The sequence below is a fragment of the Oncorhynchus keta genome, chromosome 37, assembly GCF_023373465.1.
Source record: "Oncorhynchus keta strain PuntledgeMale-10-30-2019 chromosome 37, Oket_V2, whole genome shotgun sequence".
In the NCBI taxonomy this organism is placed as follows: Eukaryota; Metazoa; Chordata; class Actinopteri; order Salmoniformes; family Salmonidae; genus Oncorhynchus; species Oncorhynchus keta.
The window spans coordinates 26,605,386-26,619,616 of NC_068457.1; the positions used below are offsets into that span (position 1 = coordinate 26,605,386).

The following is a 14,231-nucleotide window of genomic DNA, read 5'->3' on the forward strand; positions in this document are numbered from 1 at the left end:
TTGCTGCTCTGTAAGGCTGGGTTGCTGCTCTGCAAGGCTGGGTTGCTGCTCTGTAAGGCTGGGTTGCTGCTCTGTAAGGCTGGGTTGCTGCTCTGCAAGGCTGGGTTGCTGCTCTGTAAGGCTGGGTTGTTGCTCTGTAAGGCTGGGTTGCTGCTCTGTAAGGCTGGGTTGCTGCTCTGTAAGGCTGGGTTGCTGCTCTGTAAGGCTGGGTTGGGTTGCTGCTCTGTAAGGCTGGGTTGGGTTGCTGCTCTGTAAGGCTGGGTTGCTGCTCTGTGAGGCTGGGTTGCTGCTCTAAGGCTGGGTTGTTGCTCTGTAAGGCTGGGTTTTTGCTCTAAGGCTGGGTTGCTGCTCTGCAAGGCTGGGTTGCTGCTCTGCAAGGCTGGGTTGGGTTGCTGCTCTGTAAGGCTGGGTTGCTGCTCTGTAAGGCTGGGTTGCTGCTCTGTAAGGCTGGGTTGCTGCTCTGTAAGGCTGGGTTGCTGCTCTGTAAGGCTGGGTTGCTGCTCTGTAAGGCTGGGTTGCTGCTCTGTAAGGCTGGGTTGCTGCTCTGTAAGGCTGGGTTGCTGCTCTGTAAGGCTGGGTTGCTGCTCTGTAAGGCTGGGTTGTTGCTCTGTAAGGCTGGGTTGCTGCTCTGTAAGGCTGGGTTGCTGCTCTGTAAGGCTGGGTTGTTGCTCTGTAAGGCTGGGTTGCTGCTCTGTAAGGCTGGGTTGCTGCTCTGTAAGGCTGGGTTGCTGCTCTGCAAGGCTGGGTTGCTGCTCTGTAAGGCTGGGTTGCTGCTCTGTAAGGCTGGGTTGCTGCTCTGTAAGGCTGGGTTGCTGCTCTGTAAGGCTGGGTTGTTGCTCTGTAAGGCTGGGTTGCTGCTCTGTAAGGCTGGGTTGCTGCTCTGTAAGGCTGGGTTGTTGCTCTGTAAGGCTGGGTTGCTGCTCTGTAAGGCTGGGTTGCTGCTCTGTAAGGCTGGGTTGCTGCTCTGTAAGGCTGGGTTGCTTCTCTGTAAGGCTGGGTTGCTTCTCTGTAAGGCTGGGTTGCTGCTCTGCAAGGCTGGGTTGCTGCTCTGTAAGGCTGGGTTGCTGCTCTGTAAGGCTGGGTTGGGTTGCTGCTCTGTAAGGCTGGGTTGTTGCTCTGTAAGGCTGGGTTGTTGATCTTTGCCAAGATAATCCATCTACCTGACATGTGTGGCATATCAAGAATGATCATCACACAGGTGCACCTTGTGCTGCGGACAATAAAAGGTCACTCTTAAATGTGCTGTTTTGTCACACACACAGTGCCACAGATATTTTGGCCTGCTGAGCCTGCAGGAATGTCCACCTGAGCTGTTGCCAGAGAGTTGAATGTTCATTTCTCAACCAGAAGCCGGCTCCAACTACGTTTTAGAGAATTTGCCAATACGTCCAAGCGGCCTCAGAACCGCAGACCACGTGGAACCACACCAGCCCAGGACCTCCACATCCGGCCTCTTCACCTGCGGGATCGTCTGAGACCAGCCCCCCCTGGACAGCAGATGAAACAGAGCACTTTGTCTTTCTGGAACAAACCCCTGTGGGGGGAAAGTCATTCTGATTGGCTGGGCCTGGCTCCTCAGTGGGTGGGCCTGGCTCCTCAGTGGGTGGGCCTGGCTCCTCAGTGGGTGGGCCTGGCTCCTCAGTGGGTGGGCCTGGCTCCTCAGTGGGTGGGCCTGGCTCCTCAGTGGCTGGGCCTGGCTCCTCAGTGGGTGGGCCTGGCTCCTCAGTGGGTGGGCCTGGCTCCTCAGTGGCTGGGCCTGGCTCCTCAGTGGCTGGGCCTGGCTCCTCAGTGGCTGGGCCTGGCTCCTCAGTGGCTGGGCCCATGGCTCCTCAGTGGCTGGGCCCATGGCTCCTCAGTGGCTGGCTCCCAGTGGCTGGGCCTGGCTCCTCAGTGGCTGGGCCTGGCTCCTCAGTGGCTGGGCCTGGCTCCTCAGTGGCTGGGCCTGGCTCCTCAGTGGCTGGGCCTGGCTCCTCAGTGGGTGGGCCTGGCTCCTCAGTGGGTGGGCCTGGCTCCTCAGTGGGTGGGCCTGGCTCCTCAGTGGGTGGGCCTGGCTCCTCAGTGGGTGGGCCTGGCTCCTCAGTGGCTGAGCCTGGCTCCCCAGCCTGGCTCCTCAGTGGCTGGGCCTGGCTCCTCAGTGGCTGGGGCCCAGTGGCTGGGCCTGGCTCCTCAGTGGTGGGCCTGGGCCCATGGCTCCTCAGTGGCTGGGCCTGGCTCCTCAGTGGGTGGGCCTGGCTCCCAGTGGCTGGGCCTGGCTCCTCAGTGGGGCCTGGCCCAGTGGGTGGGCCTGGCTCCTCAGTGGGTGGGCCTGGCTCCTCAGTGGCTGGGCCTGGCTCCTCAGTGGCTGGGCCTGGCTCCTCAGTGGCTGGGCCTGGCTCCTCAGTGGCTGGGCCTGGCTCCTCAGTGGCTGGGCCTGGCTCCTCAGTGGCTGGGCCTGGCTCCTCAGTGGCTGGGCCTGGCTCCTCAGTGGCTGGGCCTGGCTCCTCAGTGGGTGGGCCCATGGCTTACGCCTCTGTCCAGTCATGTGAAATCCATAGATTAGGGCCTAATGAATTTATTTAAAATGACTGATTTCCTTATATGAACTGTAACTCAGTAAAATCGTTGAAATGGTTGCAGGTTGCTTTATCAATAATGTTCAGTAGAGTTATCAGGTAGAACAGAAATGCAGCAGTACTCAGGACCTCCAGGTGAGATCTGAATAGCGCTGGTGTAGGGGATGTTATACAGGCACCTGACTGTCTGTCAACACTAGAGGAGGGTGGTCTCAATCATAGAAATAGGATCACTAGAACATACATTGTACTTCTATGCCAGACTAGCTCGATCATCAAGGACTGATCAAACACACCATTACAATTGTGTGTGGTTTTTTTGTCACACACACACACACACACACACACACACACACACACACACACACATACACACACAATCCATTAACAAAATCGTCTCCATGTCATGCTTGACTGAGGTGTGTAATGTTTGATATCTAATCAGCAAACAAACAGGGTTCTCTGTTATGGTACTGCGGGCACCACAGGCAGCATGGTAGAAGGGGAATTTACCAGGCCGTCAGATCTGTAATGACAACCGAGGCAGAACAACAACTCTGATGGTATTAAGACTTCACATCTCTCAAAACATGACACTGTAATCACTGTCACCGAACAGGAAATGCTGAGAAAATAAGCACTATTATATCACAGCATTAGGAAATGAATGCATATTGCATTCAGACTTTTGACAAAGATCACTTTTTAGAATAGTCAGGGGAATGTCTTGTTTTGCAGGCAGCAGTCTAGTCTGAGGAGAATGTCTTGTTTGACAGGCAGTAGTCTAGTCTGAGGAGAATGTCTTGTTTGACAGGCAGCAGTCTAGTCTGAGGAGAATGTCTTGTTTGGCAGGCAGCAGTCTAGTCTGAGGAGAATGTCTTGTTTGGCAGGCAGCAGTCTAGTCTGAGGAGAATGTCTTGTTTGGCAGGTAGCAGTCTAGTCTGAGGAGAATGTCTTGTTTGGCAGGCAGCAGTCTAGTCTGAGGAGAATGTCTTGTTTGGCAGGTAGCAGTCTAGTCTGAGGAGAATGTCTTTTGACAGGCAGCAGTAGTCTGAGGAGAATGTCTTGTTTGCAGGCAGCAGTCTAGTCTGAGGAGAATGTCTTGTTTGGCAGGTAGCAGTCTAGTCTGAGGAGAATGTCTTGTTTAACCAGGCAGCAGTCTAGTCTGAGGAGAATGTCTTGTTTGGCAGGCAGCAGTCTAGTCTGAGGAGAATGTCTTGTTTGGCAGGCAGCAGTCTAGTCTGAGGAGAATGTCTTGTTTGGCAGGCAGCAGTCTAGTCTGAGGAGAATGTCTTGTTTGGCAGGCAGCAGTCTAGTCTGAGGAGAATGTCTTGTTTGGCAGGCAGCAGTCTAGTCTGAGGAGAATGTCTTGTTTGACAGGCAGCAGTCTAGTCTGAGGAGAATGTCTTGTTTGGCAGGCAGCAGTCTAGTCTGAGGAGAATGTCTTGTCTGGCAGGCAGCAGTCTAGTCTGAGGAGAATTGAGCTGCAGTCTCTGGTCCCCTCAGCTCGTTAGTTGTAGGGGCTCGGCGTCAGGCGCTGGGAAATTCAGGTGACATTTGAGAAAATCTATAAGAGGATGGCCTTTCAGAAACAAACCTTACAATGGAAACATCATGAATTAGTCTGTTCGTTCCAGTTCTTCCCCTGTTCGTCCACGTCCACAACAAAACACGTTCAGGATGTCACAATTTATCAAAGAAGGGGCCCATAATTGCCCACAGATGAAATTTGAGTTGAGAATCAGTTACATATTGATGGCCCGTATCCTGCTCATTTTCAACATATCAGCAGCATTTTATTAGTTTTCACCATGTGTTACCAAGTCACAAATATTCCACGCTGTCTGAGCAGAATGACAAGAATCTGTGTCTCTCAACAAGCAGCTGCTCACATTTGAATTCGCACATTATTTTAGTGACTGTGTGACGCATTGCTTCTCTGCTCCCCTAACAGGTCTTTGAACTACTTACTGGAATCTTGGCCTTTGTACATTTCACTGAACACAACTGTACAAAACTAATCTGTGTGGTTGTACATGTTTTCTATACGGATATGAACTGTTAGGCTACATGTACATCTATAAAGAACCTTGTTGTGTTTTCTCTCTTCCACCTCTCAGCTCCAGACACACAATCTACAGGTTCCCCTGCTGTGTCCCCAGGCTCCAGGACTGATCAGTCCACCCCTAGAGAACACACCTGGATCGTCCTCTCTGGGTCGGACAGCAAGCAGGAGGACCCACCCTGTCCTGGTCCTGCCTCTCCCGGGACAACTGAACCACAGACGGACGGTCAAGAGAGAGGGCTGGAGGAGGAGAGACAGACAGATGGTCAACAGAGAGAGCAGGAGGAGAGACAGACAGACGGGAAACAGAGAGGGCAGGAGGAGAGACAGACAGACGGGAAACAGAGAGGGCTGGAGGAGAGACAGACAGACGGGAAACAGAGAGAGCAGGAGGAGAGACAGACAGACGGGAAACAGAGAGAGCAGGAGGAGAGACAGACAGACGGGAAACAGAGAGGGCAGGAGGAGGAGAGACAGACAGACGGTCAACAGAGAGAGCAGGAGGAGAGACAGACAGACGGGAAACAGAGAGGGCTGCAGAGGAGAGACAGACAGACGGGAAACAGAGAGGGCTGGAGGAGAGACAGACAGACGGTCAACAGAGAGAGCAGGAGGAGAGACAGACAGACGGTCAACAGAGAGAGCAGAAGGAGAGACAGACAGACGGTCAACAGAGAGAGCAGGAGGAGAGACAGACAGACGGTCAACAGAGAGAGCTGGAGGAGAGACAGACAGACGGTCAACAGAGAGAGCAGGAGGAGAGACAGACAGACGGTCAACAGAGAGAGCTGGAGGAGAGACAGACAGACGGGAAACAGAGAGAGCAGAAGGAGAGACAGACAGACGGTCAACAGAGAGAGCAGGAGGAGAGACAGACAGACGGTCAACAGAGAGAGCAGGAGGAGAGACAGACAGACGGTCAACAGAGAGAGCAGGAGGAGAGACAGACAGACGGTCAACAGAGAGAGCAGGAGGAGAGACAGACAGACGGTCAACAGAGAGAGCAGGAGGAGAGACAGACAGACGGTCAACAGAGAGAGCAGGAGGAGAGACAGACAGACGGGAAACAGAGAGAGCAGGAGGAGAGACAGACAGACGGGAAACAGAGAGAGCAGGAGGAGAGACAGACAGACGGGAAACAGAGAGAGCAGGAGGAGAGACAGACAGACGGTCAACAGAGAGAGCAGGAGGAGGAGAAGCTCAAAGGCAAACAATCACCAGGAGAGGACCAGTCAGGCCCTCATGAGCACACTGATGGTAATCCAACTTTAATCTTCCCTTTCCTTCTTCCCTTCTACATATCTGGGGGATATTGTCTGGGGTGAATAGTCACCCATATGTTGTAATGCTGTAATGCTATGTATCACTGAGGTAGTCATCAATGTGCCGCCAGCTGCCTCCCTCCGTTGTGTGGTGATTGAGTAAGGGAGGGTGTGACATATTATTATTGTTAGTATTATTATAGAAGGGGATTGTTTCTTCACTTCACAGCCTTATGGGATTTAAACTGGCTCTAAACTAAAGGTTCATGAAATTGCTTTTATTTTGCATTTACCTCAAGTTTTTAATTGCTTTTTAATTGCTCTGAAAAACTCCATTGCCTGCCTGCCTGCCTGCCTGTCTGTCTGTCTCTCTCTGTCTGTCTCTCTCTGTCTCTCTCTCTCTGTCTCTCTCTCTCTGTCTCTCTCTCTCTGTCTCTCTCTCTGTCTGTCTGTCTCTCTCTCTCTCTGTCTCTCTCTGTCTGTCTCTCTCTGTCTCTCTGTCTCTGTCTCTCTCTGTCTCTCTCTCTCTCTCTGTCTCTCTCTCTCTCTCTCTCTGTCTCTCTCTCTCGGTCTCTCTGTCTCTCTCTCTCGGTCTCTCTGTCTCGGTCTCTCTGTCTCTCTCTCTGTCTCTCTCTCTCTCTGTCTCTCTCTCTACATGAATTAACACCCTCAACAGCACCAACCAGTTCCAGACACCCCTGCCCCCAGTCATCATAACACATCACACATTCTGATCCAGAAAAAAAGGACTGTGTTCTGTTAGTCCTGCCTTGTCTGGTCTTTCCCATTCAGGACTTTTCCTGAAGCTCATTTAATGGCAGTTAATGGCCTTGTGTATGTCACTCACTTCTGATGGTGATGTGACACTAGTGTCTGGGGGTTCTATTTCCAGACAGTCTCAGGGTTCATGTGGAACACTGCAGTGGACCAATAAAAGTGACCTATGGGGTTTGGAGCGGCTTAATGAGAGAGAGAGACTCGGTGAGCAGAGCCTTGCTGTTGAGAAAGGCCGCCGTAGGCAGACCTGGCTCTCAAGAGAAGACAGGCTATGGGCTCACTGCCCACAAAATGAGGTGGAAACTGAACTGCACTTCCTAACCTCCTGCCTAATGTATGACCATATTAGAGACAGATATTTCCCTCAGATTACACAGATCCACAAAGAATTCCGAAACAAAACCAATTGTTAGAAACTCCCTTTATCTATTGGGTGAAATACCACAGTGTGACATCACAGCAGCAAGATGTGTGACCTGTTGCCACTAGAAAAGGTCAACCAATGAAGAACAAACACCATTGTAAATACGACCCATATTTATGTTTATTTATTTTCCCTTTTGTACTTGAACTATTTGCACATTGTTACAACACTGTATATAGACATATGACATTTGAAATGTCTTTATTCTTTTAGAACTTCTGGGAGTGAAATGTTTACTGTTCATTTTTATTGTTTAACTTTTTTATTATTATCTACTTCACTTGCTTTGACAATGTTAACACATGTTTCCCATCGAGAGAGGGAGAGGATTCTAGACGACAGAGAGGGAGAGGATTCTAGAAGACAGAGAGGGAGAGGATTCTAGACGACAGGGAGGGAGAGGATTCTGGACGACAGAGAGGGAGAGGAACTAGGACAGAGAGGGAGAGAGGATTCTAGAAGACAGAGAGGGAGAGGGACGACAGAGAGGGAGAGGATTCTAGACGACAGAGAGGGGAGAGGATTCTAGACGACAGAGAGGGAGAGGATTCTAGACGAGGGAGGGACAGAGAGGGGAGAGGATTCTGGACGACAGAGAGGGGAGAGGATTCTAGACGACAGAGAGGGAGAGGATTCTAGACGACAGGGAGGGAGAGGATTCTAACGACAGAGAGGGAGAGGATTCTAGACGACAGGGAGGGAGAGGATTCTGGACGACAGAGAGGGAGAGGATTCTAGACGACAGGGAGGGAGAGGATTCTGGACGACAGAGAGGGAGAGGATTCTAGACGACAGAGAGGGAGAGGATTCTAGAAGACAGAGAGGGAGAGGATTCTAGACGACAGGGAGGGAGAGGATTCTGGACGACAGGGAGGGAGAGGATTCTGGACGACAGAGAGGGAGAGGATTCTAGACGACAGAGAGGCATTAGATTCTAGACGACGGGGAGGCATTAGATTCTAGACGACAGAGAGGCATAGATATCCTGTCTGTTCTAACTAAAGCTGCTGTCGCCCACCTAGATAGATATCCTGTCTGTTCTAACTAAAGCTGCTGTCTCCCACCTAGATAGATATCCTGTCTGTTCTAACTAAAGCTGCTGTCGTCCACCTAGATAGATATCCTGTCTGTTCTAACTAAAGCTGCTGTCTTCCACCTAGATAGATATCCTGTCTGTTCTAACTAAAGCTGCTGTCTCCCACCTAGATAGATATCCTGTCTGTTCTAACTAAAGCTGCTGTCTTACACCTAGATAGATATCCTGTCTGTTCTAACCAAACCTGCTGTCTCCCACCTAGATAGATATCCTGTCTGTTCTAACTAAACCTGCTGTCTCCCACCTAGATAGATATCCTGTCTGTTCTAACTAAAGCTGCGGTCTTCCACCTAGATAGATATCCTGTCTGTTCTAACTAAAGCTGCTGTCTTCCACCTAGATAGATATCCTGTCTGTTCTAACTAAAGCTGCTGTCGTCCACCTAGATAGATATCCTGTCTGTTCTAACTAAAGCTGCTGTCTTCCACCTAGATAGATATCCTGTCTGTTCTAACTAAAGCTGCGGTCGTCCACCTAGATAGATATCCTGTCTGTTCTAACTAAAGCTGCGGTCTTCCACCTAGATAGATATCCTGTCTGTTCTAACTAAAGCTGCGGTCTTCCACCTAGATAGATATCCTGTCTGTTCTAACCAAACCTGCTGTCTCCCACCTAGATAGATATCCTGTCTGTTCTAACTAAAGCTGCTGTCTTCCACCTAGATAGATATCCTGTCTGTTCTAACTAAACCTGCTGTCTCCCACCTAGATAGATATCCTGTCTGTTCTAACTAAAGGTGCTGTCTGCCACCTAGATAGATATCCTGTCTGTTCTAACTAAAGGTGCTGTCTCCCACCTAGATAGATATCCTGTCTGTTCTAACTAAAGGTGCTGTCGTCCACCTAGATAGATATCCTGTCTGTTCTAACTAAAGGTGCTGTCTTCCACCTAGATAGATATCCTGTCTGTTCTAACTAAAGGTGCTGTCTTCCACCTAGATAGATATCCTGTCTGTTCTAACTAAAGGTGCTGTCGCCCACCTCGATAGATATCCTGTCTGTTCTAACTAAAGGTGCTGTCTCCCACCTAGATAGATATCCTGTCTATTCTAACTAAAGCTGCGGTCTTCCACCTAGATAGATATCCTGTCTGTTCTAACTAAAGCTGCTGTCTCCCACCTAGATAGATATCCTGTCTGTTCTAACTAAAGCTGCTGTCGTCCACCTAGATAGATATCCTGTCTGTTCTAACTAAAGCTGCTGTCTTCCACCTAGATAGATATCCTGTCTGTTCTAACCAAACCTGCTGTCTCCCACCTAGATAGATATCCTGTCTGTTCTAACTAAACCTGCTGTCTCCCACCTAGATAGATATCCTGTCTGTTCTAACTAAAGCTGCGGTCTTCCACCTAGATAGATATCCTGTCTGTTCTAACTAAAGCTGCTGTCTTCCACCTAGATAGATATCCTGTCTGTTCTAACTAAAGCTGCTGTCGTCCACCTAGATAGATATCCTGTCTGTTCTAACTAAAGCTGCTGTCTTCCACCTAGATAGATATCCTGTCTGTTCTAACTAAAGCTGCTGTCTTCCACCTAGATAGATATCCTGTCTGTTCTAACTAAAGCTGTGGTCTTCCACCTAGATAGATATCCTGTCTGTTCTAACTAAAGCTGCTGTCGTCCACCTAGATAGATATCCTGTCTGTTCTAACTAAAGCTGCGGTCGTCCACCTAGATAGATATCCTGTCTGTTCTAACTAAAGCTGCGGTCTTCCACCTAGATAGATATCCTGTCTGTTCTAACTAAAGCTGCTGTCTTCCACCTAGATAGATATCCTGTCTGTTCTAACTAAACCTGCTGTCTCCCACCTAGATAGATATCCTGTCTGTTCTAACTAAAGGTGCTGTCGTCCACCTAGATAGATATCCTGTCTGTTCTAACTAAAGGTGCTGTCTTCCACCTAGATAGATATCCTGTCTGTTCTAACTAAAGCTGCTGTCGCCCACCTCGATAGATATCCTGTCTGTTCTAACTAAAGCTGCTGTCGTCCACCTAGATAGATATCCTGTCTGTTCTAACTAAAGCTGCTGTCGTCCACCTAGATAGATATCCTGTCTGTTCTAACTAAAGCTGCTGTCTTCCACCTAGATAGATATCCTGTCTGTTCTAACTAAAGCTGCTGTCTCCCACCTAGATAGATATCCTGTCTGTTCTAACTAAAGGTGCTGTCTCCCACCTAGATAGATATCCTGTCTGTTCTAACTAAAGCTGCTGTCTCCCACCTAGATAGATATCCTGTCTGTTCTAACTAAAGGTGCTGTCTCCCACCTAGATAGATATCCTGTCTGTTCTAACTAAAGCTGCGGTCTTCCACCTAGATAGATATCCTGTCTATTCTAACTAAAGGTGCTGTCGCCCACCTAGATAGATATCCTGTCTGTTCTAACTAAAGCTGCTGTCTTCCACCTAGATAGATATCCTGTCTGTTCTAACTAAAGGTGCTGTCTCCCACCTAGATAGATATCCTGTCTGTTCTAACTAAAGCTGCTGTCGTCCACCTAGATAGATATCCTGTCTGTTCTAACTAAAGCTGCGGTCGTCCACCTAGATAGATATCCTGTCTGTTCTAACTAAAGCTGCGGTCTTCCACCTAGATAGATATCCTGTCTGTTCTAACTAAAGCTGCTGTCTTCCACCTAGATAGATATCCTGTCTGTTCTAACCAAACCTGCTGTCTCCCACCTAGATAGATATCCTGTCTGTTCTAACTAAAGCTGCTGTCTTCCACCTAGATAGATATCCTGTCTGTTCTAACTAAACCTGCTGTCTCCCACCTAGATAGATATCCTGTCTGTTCTAACTAAAGCTGCTGTCTTCCACCTAGATAGATATCCTGTATGTTCTAACTAAACCTGCTGTCTCCCACCTAGATAGATATCCTGTCTGTTCTAACTAAAGGTGCTGTCTGCCACCTAGATAGATATCCTGTCTATTCTAACTAAAGGTGCTGTCGCCCACCTCGATAGATATCCTGTCTGTTCTAACTAAAGCTGTGGTCTTCCACCTAGATAGATATCCTGTCTGTTCTAACTAAAGCTGCTGTCTTCCACCTAGATAGATATCCTGTCTGTTCTAACTAAAGCTGCTGTCGTCCACCTAGATAGATATCCTGTCTGTTCTAACTAAAGGTGCTGTCTTCCACCTAGATAGATATCCTGTCTGTTCTAACTAAAGGTGCTGTCTTCCACCTAGATAGATATCCTGTCTGTTCTAACTAAAGGTGCTGTCTTCCACCTAGATAGATATCCTGTCTGTTCTAACTAAAGGTGCTGTCTCCCACCTAGATAGATATCCTGTCTGTTCTAACTAAAGCTGCTGTCTTCCACCTAGATAGATATCCTGTCTGTTCTAACTAAAGGTGCTGTCTTCCACCTAGATAGATATCCTGTCTGTTCTAACTAAAGGTGCTGTCTTCCACCTAGATAGATATCCTGTCTGTTCTAACTAAAGCTGCGGTCTTCCACCTAGATAGATATCCTGTCTGTTCTAACTAAAGGTGCTGTCTCCCACCTAGATAGATATCCTGTCTGTTCTAACTAAAGGTGCTGTCATCCACCTAGATAGATATCCTGTCTGTTCTAACTAAAGGTGCTGACGTCCACCTAGATAGATATCCTGTCTGTTCTAACTAAAGGTGCTGTCTTCCACCTAGATAGATATCCTGTCTGTTCTAACTAAACCTGCTGTCTCCCACCTAGATAGATATCCTGTCTGTTCTAACTAAAGCTGCTGTCTTCCACCTAGATAGATATCCTGTCTGTTCTAACTAAAGCTGCTGTCTTCCACCTAGATAGATATCCTGTCTGTTCTAACTAAAGCTGCTGTCGTCCACCTAGATAGATATCCTGTCTGTTCTAACTAAAGCTGTGGTCTTCCACCTAGATAGATATCCTGTCTGTTCTAACTAAAGGTGCTGTGTACTGTGGCTGTCCCTCCTAGATGTAATATGGAGTCTGATTTCCACCAATTGACCTTTTCTTGCAGGCATTGTGATCATTAGGGAGCCTCACCCCTAGACCGTAGTGACCTTTCTCCTCTCCCTCCCTGCAGCCCAGACAGACAGTGTATTTAGTCCTGCTGATGGTGATGCTACGGCCAGTCTCCCCCTGTACCCCAACATGAAGTTCTGCGCCAGCAAGAACACTGAGCGTATCTACCTTTACTCCCAGGTACATGACGATGCTGCTACTCTGTACTCAACACTCCTCCTTCCTCTCGCCTCCTCGTCCCCTCTCGCCTCCTCGTCCCCTCTCTCCTCCTCTTCCCCTCTCCCCTCCTCTTCCCCTCTCCCCTCCTCTTCCCCTCTCCCCTCCTCTTCCCTCTCCCCTCCTCTTCCCCTCTCGCCTCCTCTTCCCCTCTCGCCTCCTCTTCCCCTCTCGCCTCCTCTTCCCCTCTCGCCTCCTCTTCCCCTCTCGCCTCCTCTCCCCTCTCGCCTCCTCGTCCCCTCTCGCCTCCTCGTCCCCTCTCGCCTCCTCGTCCCCTCTCGCCTCCTCGTCCCCTCTCCCTCCTCTTCCCCTCTCCCCTCCTCTTCCCCTCTCGCCTCCTCGTCCCCTCTCGCCTCCTCGTCCCCTCTCGCCTCCTCTTCCCCTCTCGCCTCCTCGTCCCCTCTCGCCTCCTCGTCCCCTCTCGCCTCCTCGTCCCCTCTCGCCTCCCGTCCCCCTCGCCTCCTCGTCCCCCTCTCGCCTCCTCGTCCCCTCTCCCCTCCTCTTCCCCTCTCGCCTCCTCGTCCCCTCTCGCCTCCTCGTCCCCTCTCGCCTCCTCGTCCCCCTCGCCTCTCTACCCCTCTCGCCTCCTCTTCCCCTCTCGCCTCCTCTTCCCCTCTCGCCTCCTCTTCCCCTCTCGCCTCCCTCCCCTCTCGCCTCCTCTTCCCCTCTCGCCTCCTCTTCCCCTCTCGCCTCCTCGTCCCCTCTCGCCTCCTCTTCCCTCTCGCTCCTCTTCCCCTCTCCCGTCTTCCCCTCTCCCCCCTCTTCCCCTCTCGCCTCCTCTTCCCCTCTCGCCTCCCTCTTCCCCTCTCGCCTCCTCTTCCCCTCTCGCCTCCTCCTCTCCCCTCTCGCCTCCTCTTCCCCTCTCGCCTCCTCTTCCCCTCTCCGCCCTCCCCCTCGCCTCCTCCCTCTCGCCTCCTCGTCCCCTCTCGCCTCCTCGTCCCCTCTCGCTCCTCTTCTGCCTCTCGCCTCCATCTTCCCCTCTCTCCTTCCCCTCTCTTCCTCCTCTTACTCCTCCTCCTCCTTCCCCTCTCTCCTACTCCTCATCCTCCTCCTCCTTCCCCTCTCTCCTCCTCCTCATCCTCCTCCTCCTTCCCCTCTCTCCTACTCCTCTTCCCCTCCTCCTCCTTCCCCTCTCTCCTCATCCTCCTCCTCCTTCCCCTCTCTCCTCTTCCTCCTCTCTCCTACTCCTTCATTTCCCCTCTTTAATACCTGTAGTACATGTCTTTGATATGAGTGACCAATTGAAATGGAAATGTAATATTTTCTGTGACAGACCTCTCATGTACCATCAAAGGATAAGCATGTATCTACCTTCTTCAACATAACAATACCCTTTTAAATCATGAATCAGACGTGGTTTACCCTTTTAAGGCATGAATCAGACGTGGTTTACCCTTTTAAATCATGTCCGATTTGATTCATCCGAGGCCACTCACATTATTCAGAAATGGATTTAATCAACTGCTCAATGAAAATGGGATCAGATTTGTCAATCTGGGTGAAATGTAAAGTATTACGTCAGAGGAATTGGCGTACAGCTGAAGTGTGTGAATGTGTCATATCTCTCCTCTGTGTCTCTCCCTTCATCAGGAGGACAGTCCACTGCACTGGAATTTCATTCCTCTGGACATTAAACTGGACAGCTGGGAGGACCTGCCTGAAGCCTTCAGACGCAGAGAGAACAGGACACAGGTCGGTTTGTTTGACCCGCAGGTAGACGTCACTGTAGTCTAGTCACAGGAGGTCACCTAGAGGTAGACGTCACTGTAGTCTAGTCACAGGAGGTCACCTAGAGGTAGACGTCACTGTAGTCTAGTCACAGGAGGTCACCTAGAGGTAGACGTCACTGT

The 14,231-nt window shown here is 50.2% G+C and overlaps 1 protein-coding gene and 1 long non-coding RNA gene across 2 annotated transcripts in view; one reads left to right on the forward strand and one right to left on the reverse strand.

Moving 5' to 3' along the window:
* The window catches only part of LOC127916629 (DNA annealing helicase and endonuclease ZRANB3-like), a 41,759-nt gene that overhangs the window by 5,824 nt on the left and 21,704 nt on the right, over positions 1–14,231 (forward strand). Inside the window, 4 exon segments of the mRNA XM_052498939.1 lie at positions 4,673–5,034; positions 5,037–5,874; positions 12,227–12,345; positions 13,972–14,073. Coding sequence (XP_052354899.1) covers positions 4,673–5,034; positions 5,037–5,874; positions 12,227–12,345; positions 13,972–14,073 — 1,421 coding nt within the window.
* LOC127916800 (uncharacterized) lies at positions 8,662–11,909 on the reverse strand. Its single transcript, XR_008096089.1, has 6 exons — positions 11,779–11,909; positions 11,503–11,594; positions 11,227–11,410; positions 10,123–10,214; positions 9,525–9,846; positions 8,662–9,340 (listed from the first exon to the last, which is right to left on the reverse strand). It is a non-coding gene; the product is annotated as an uncharacterized LOC127916800 (long non-coding RNA).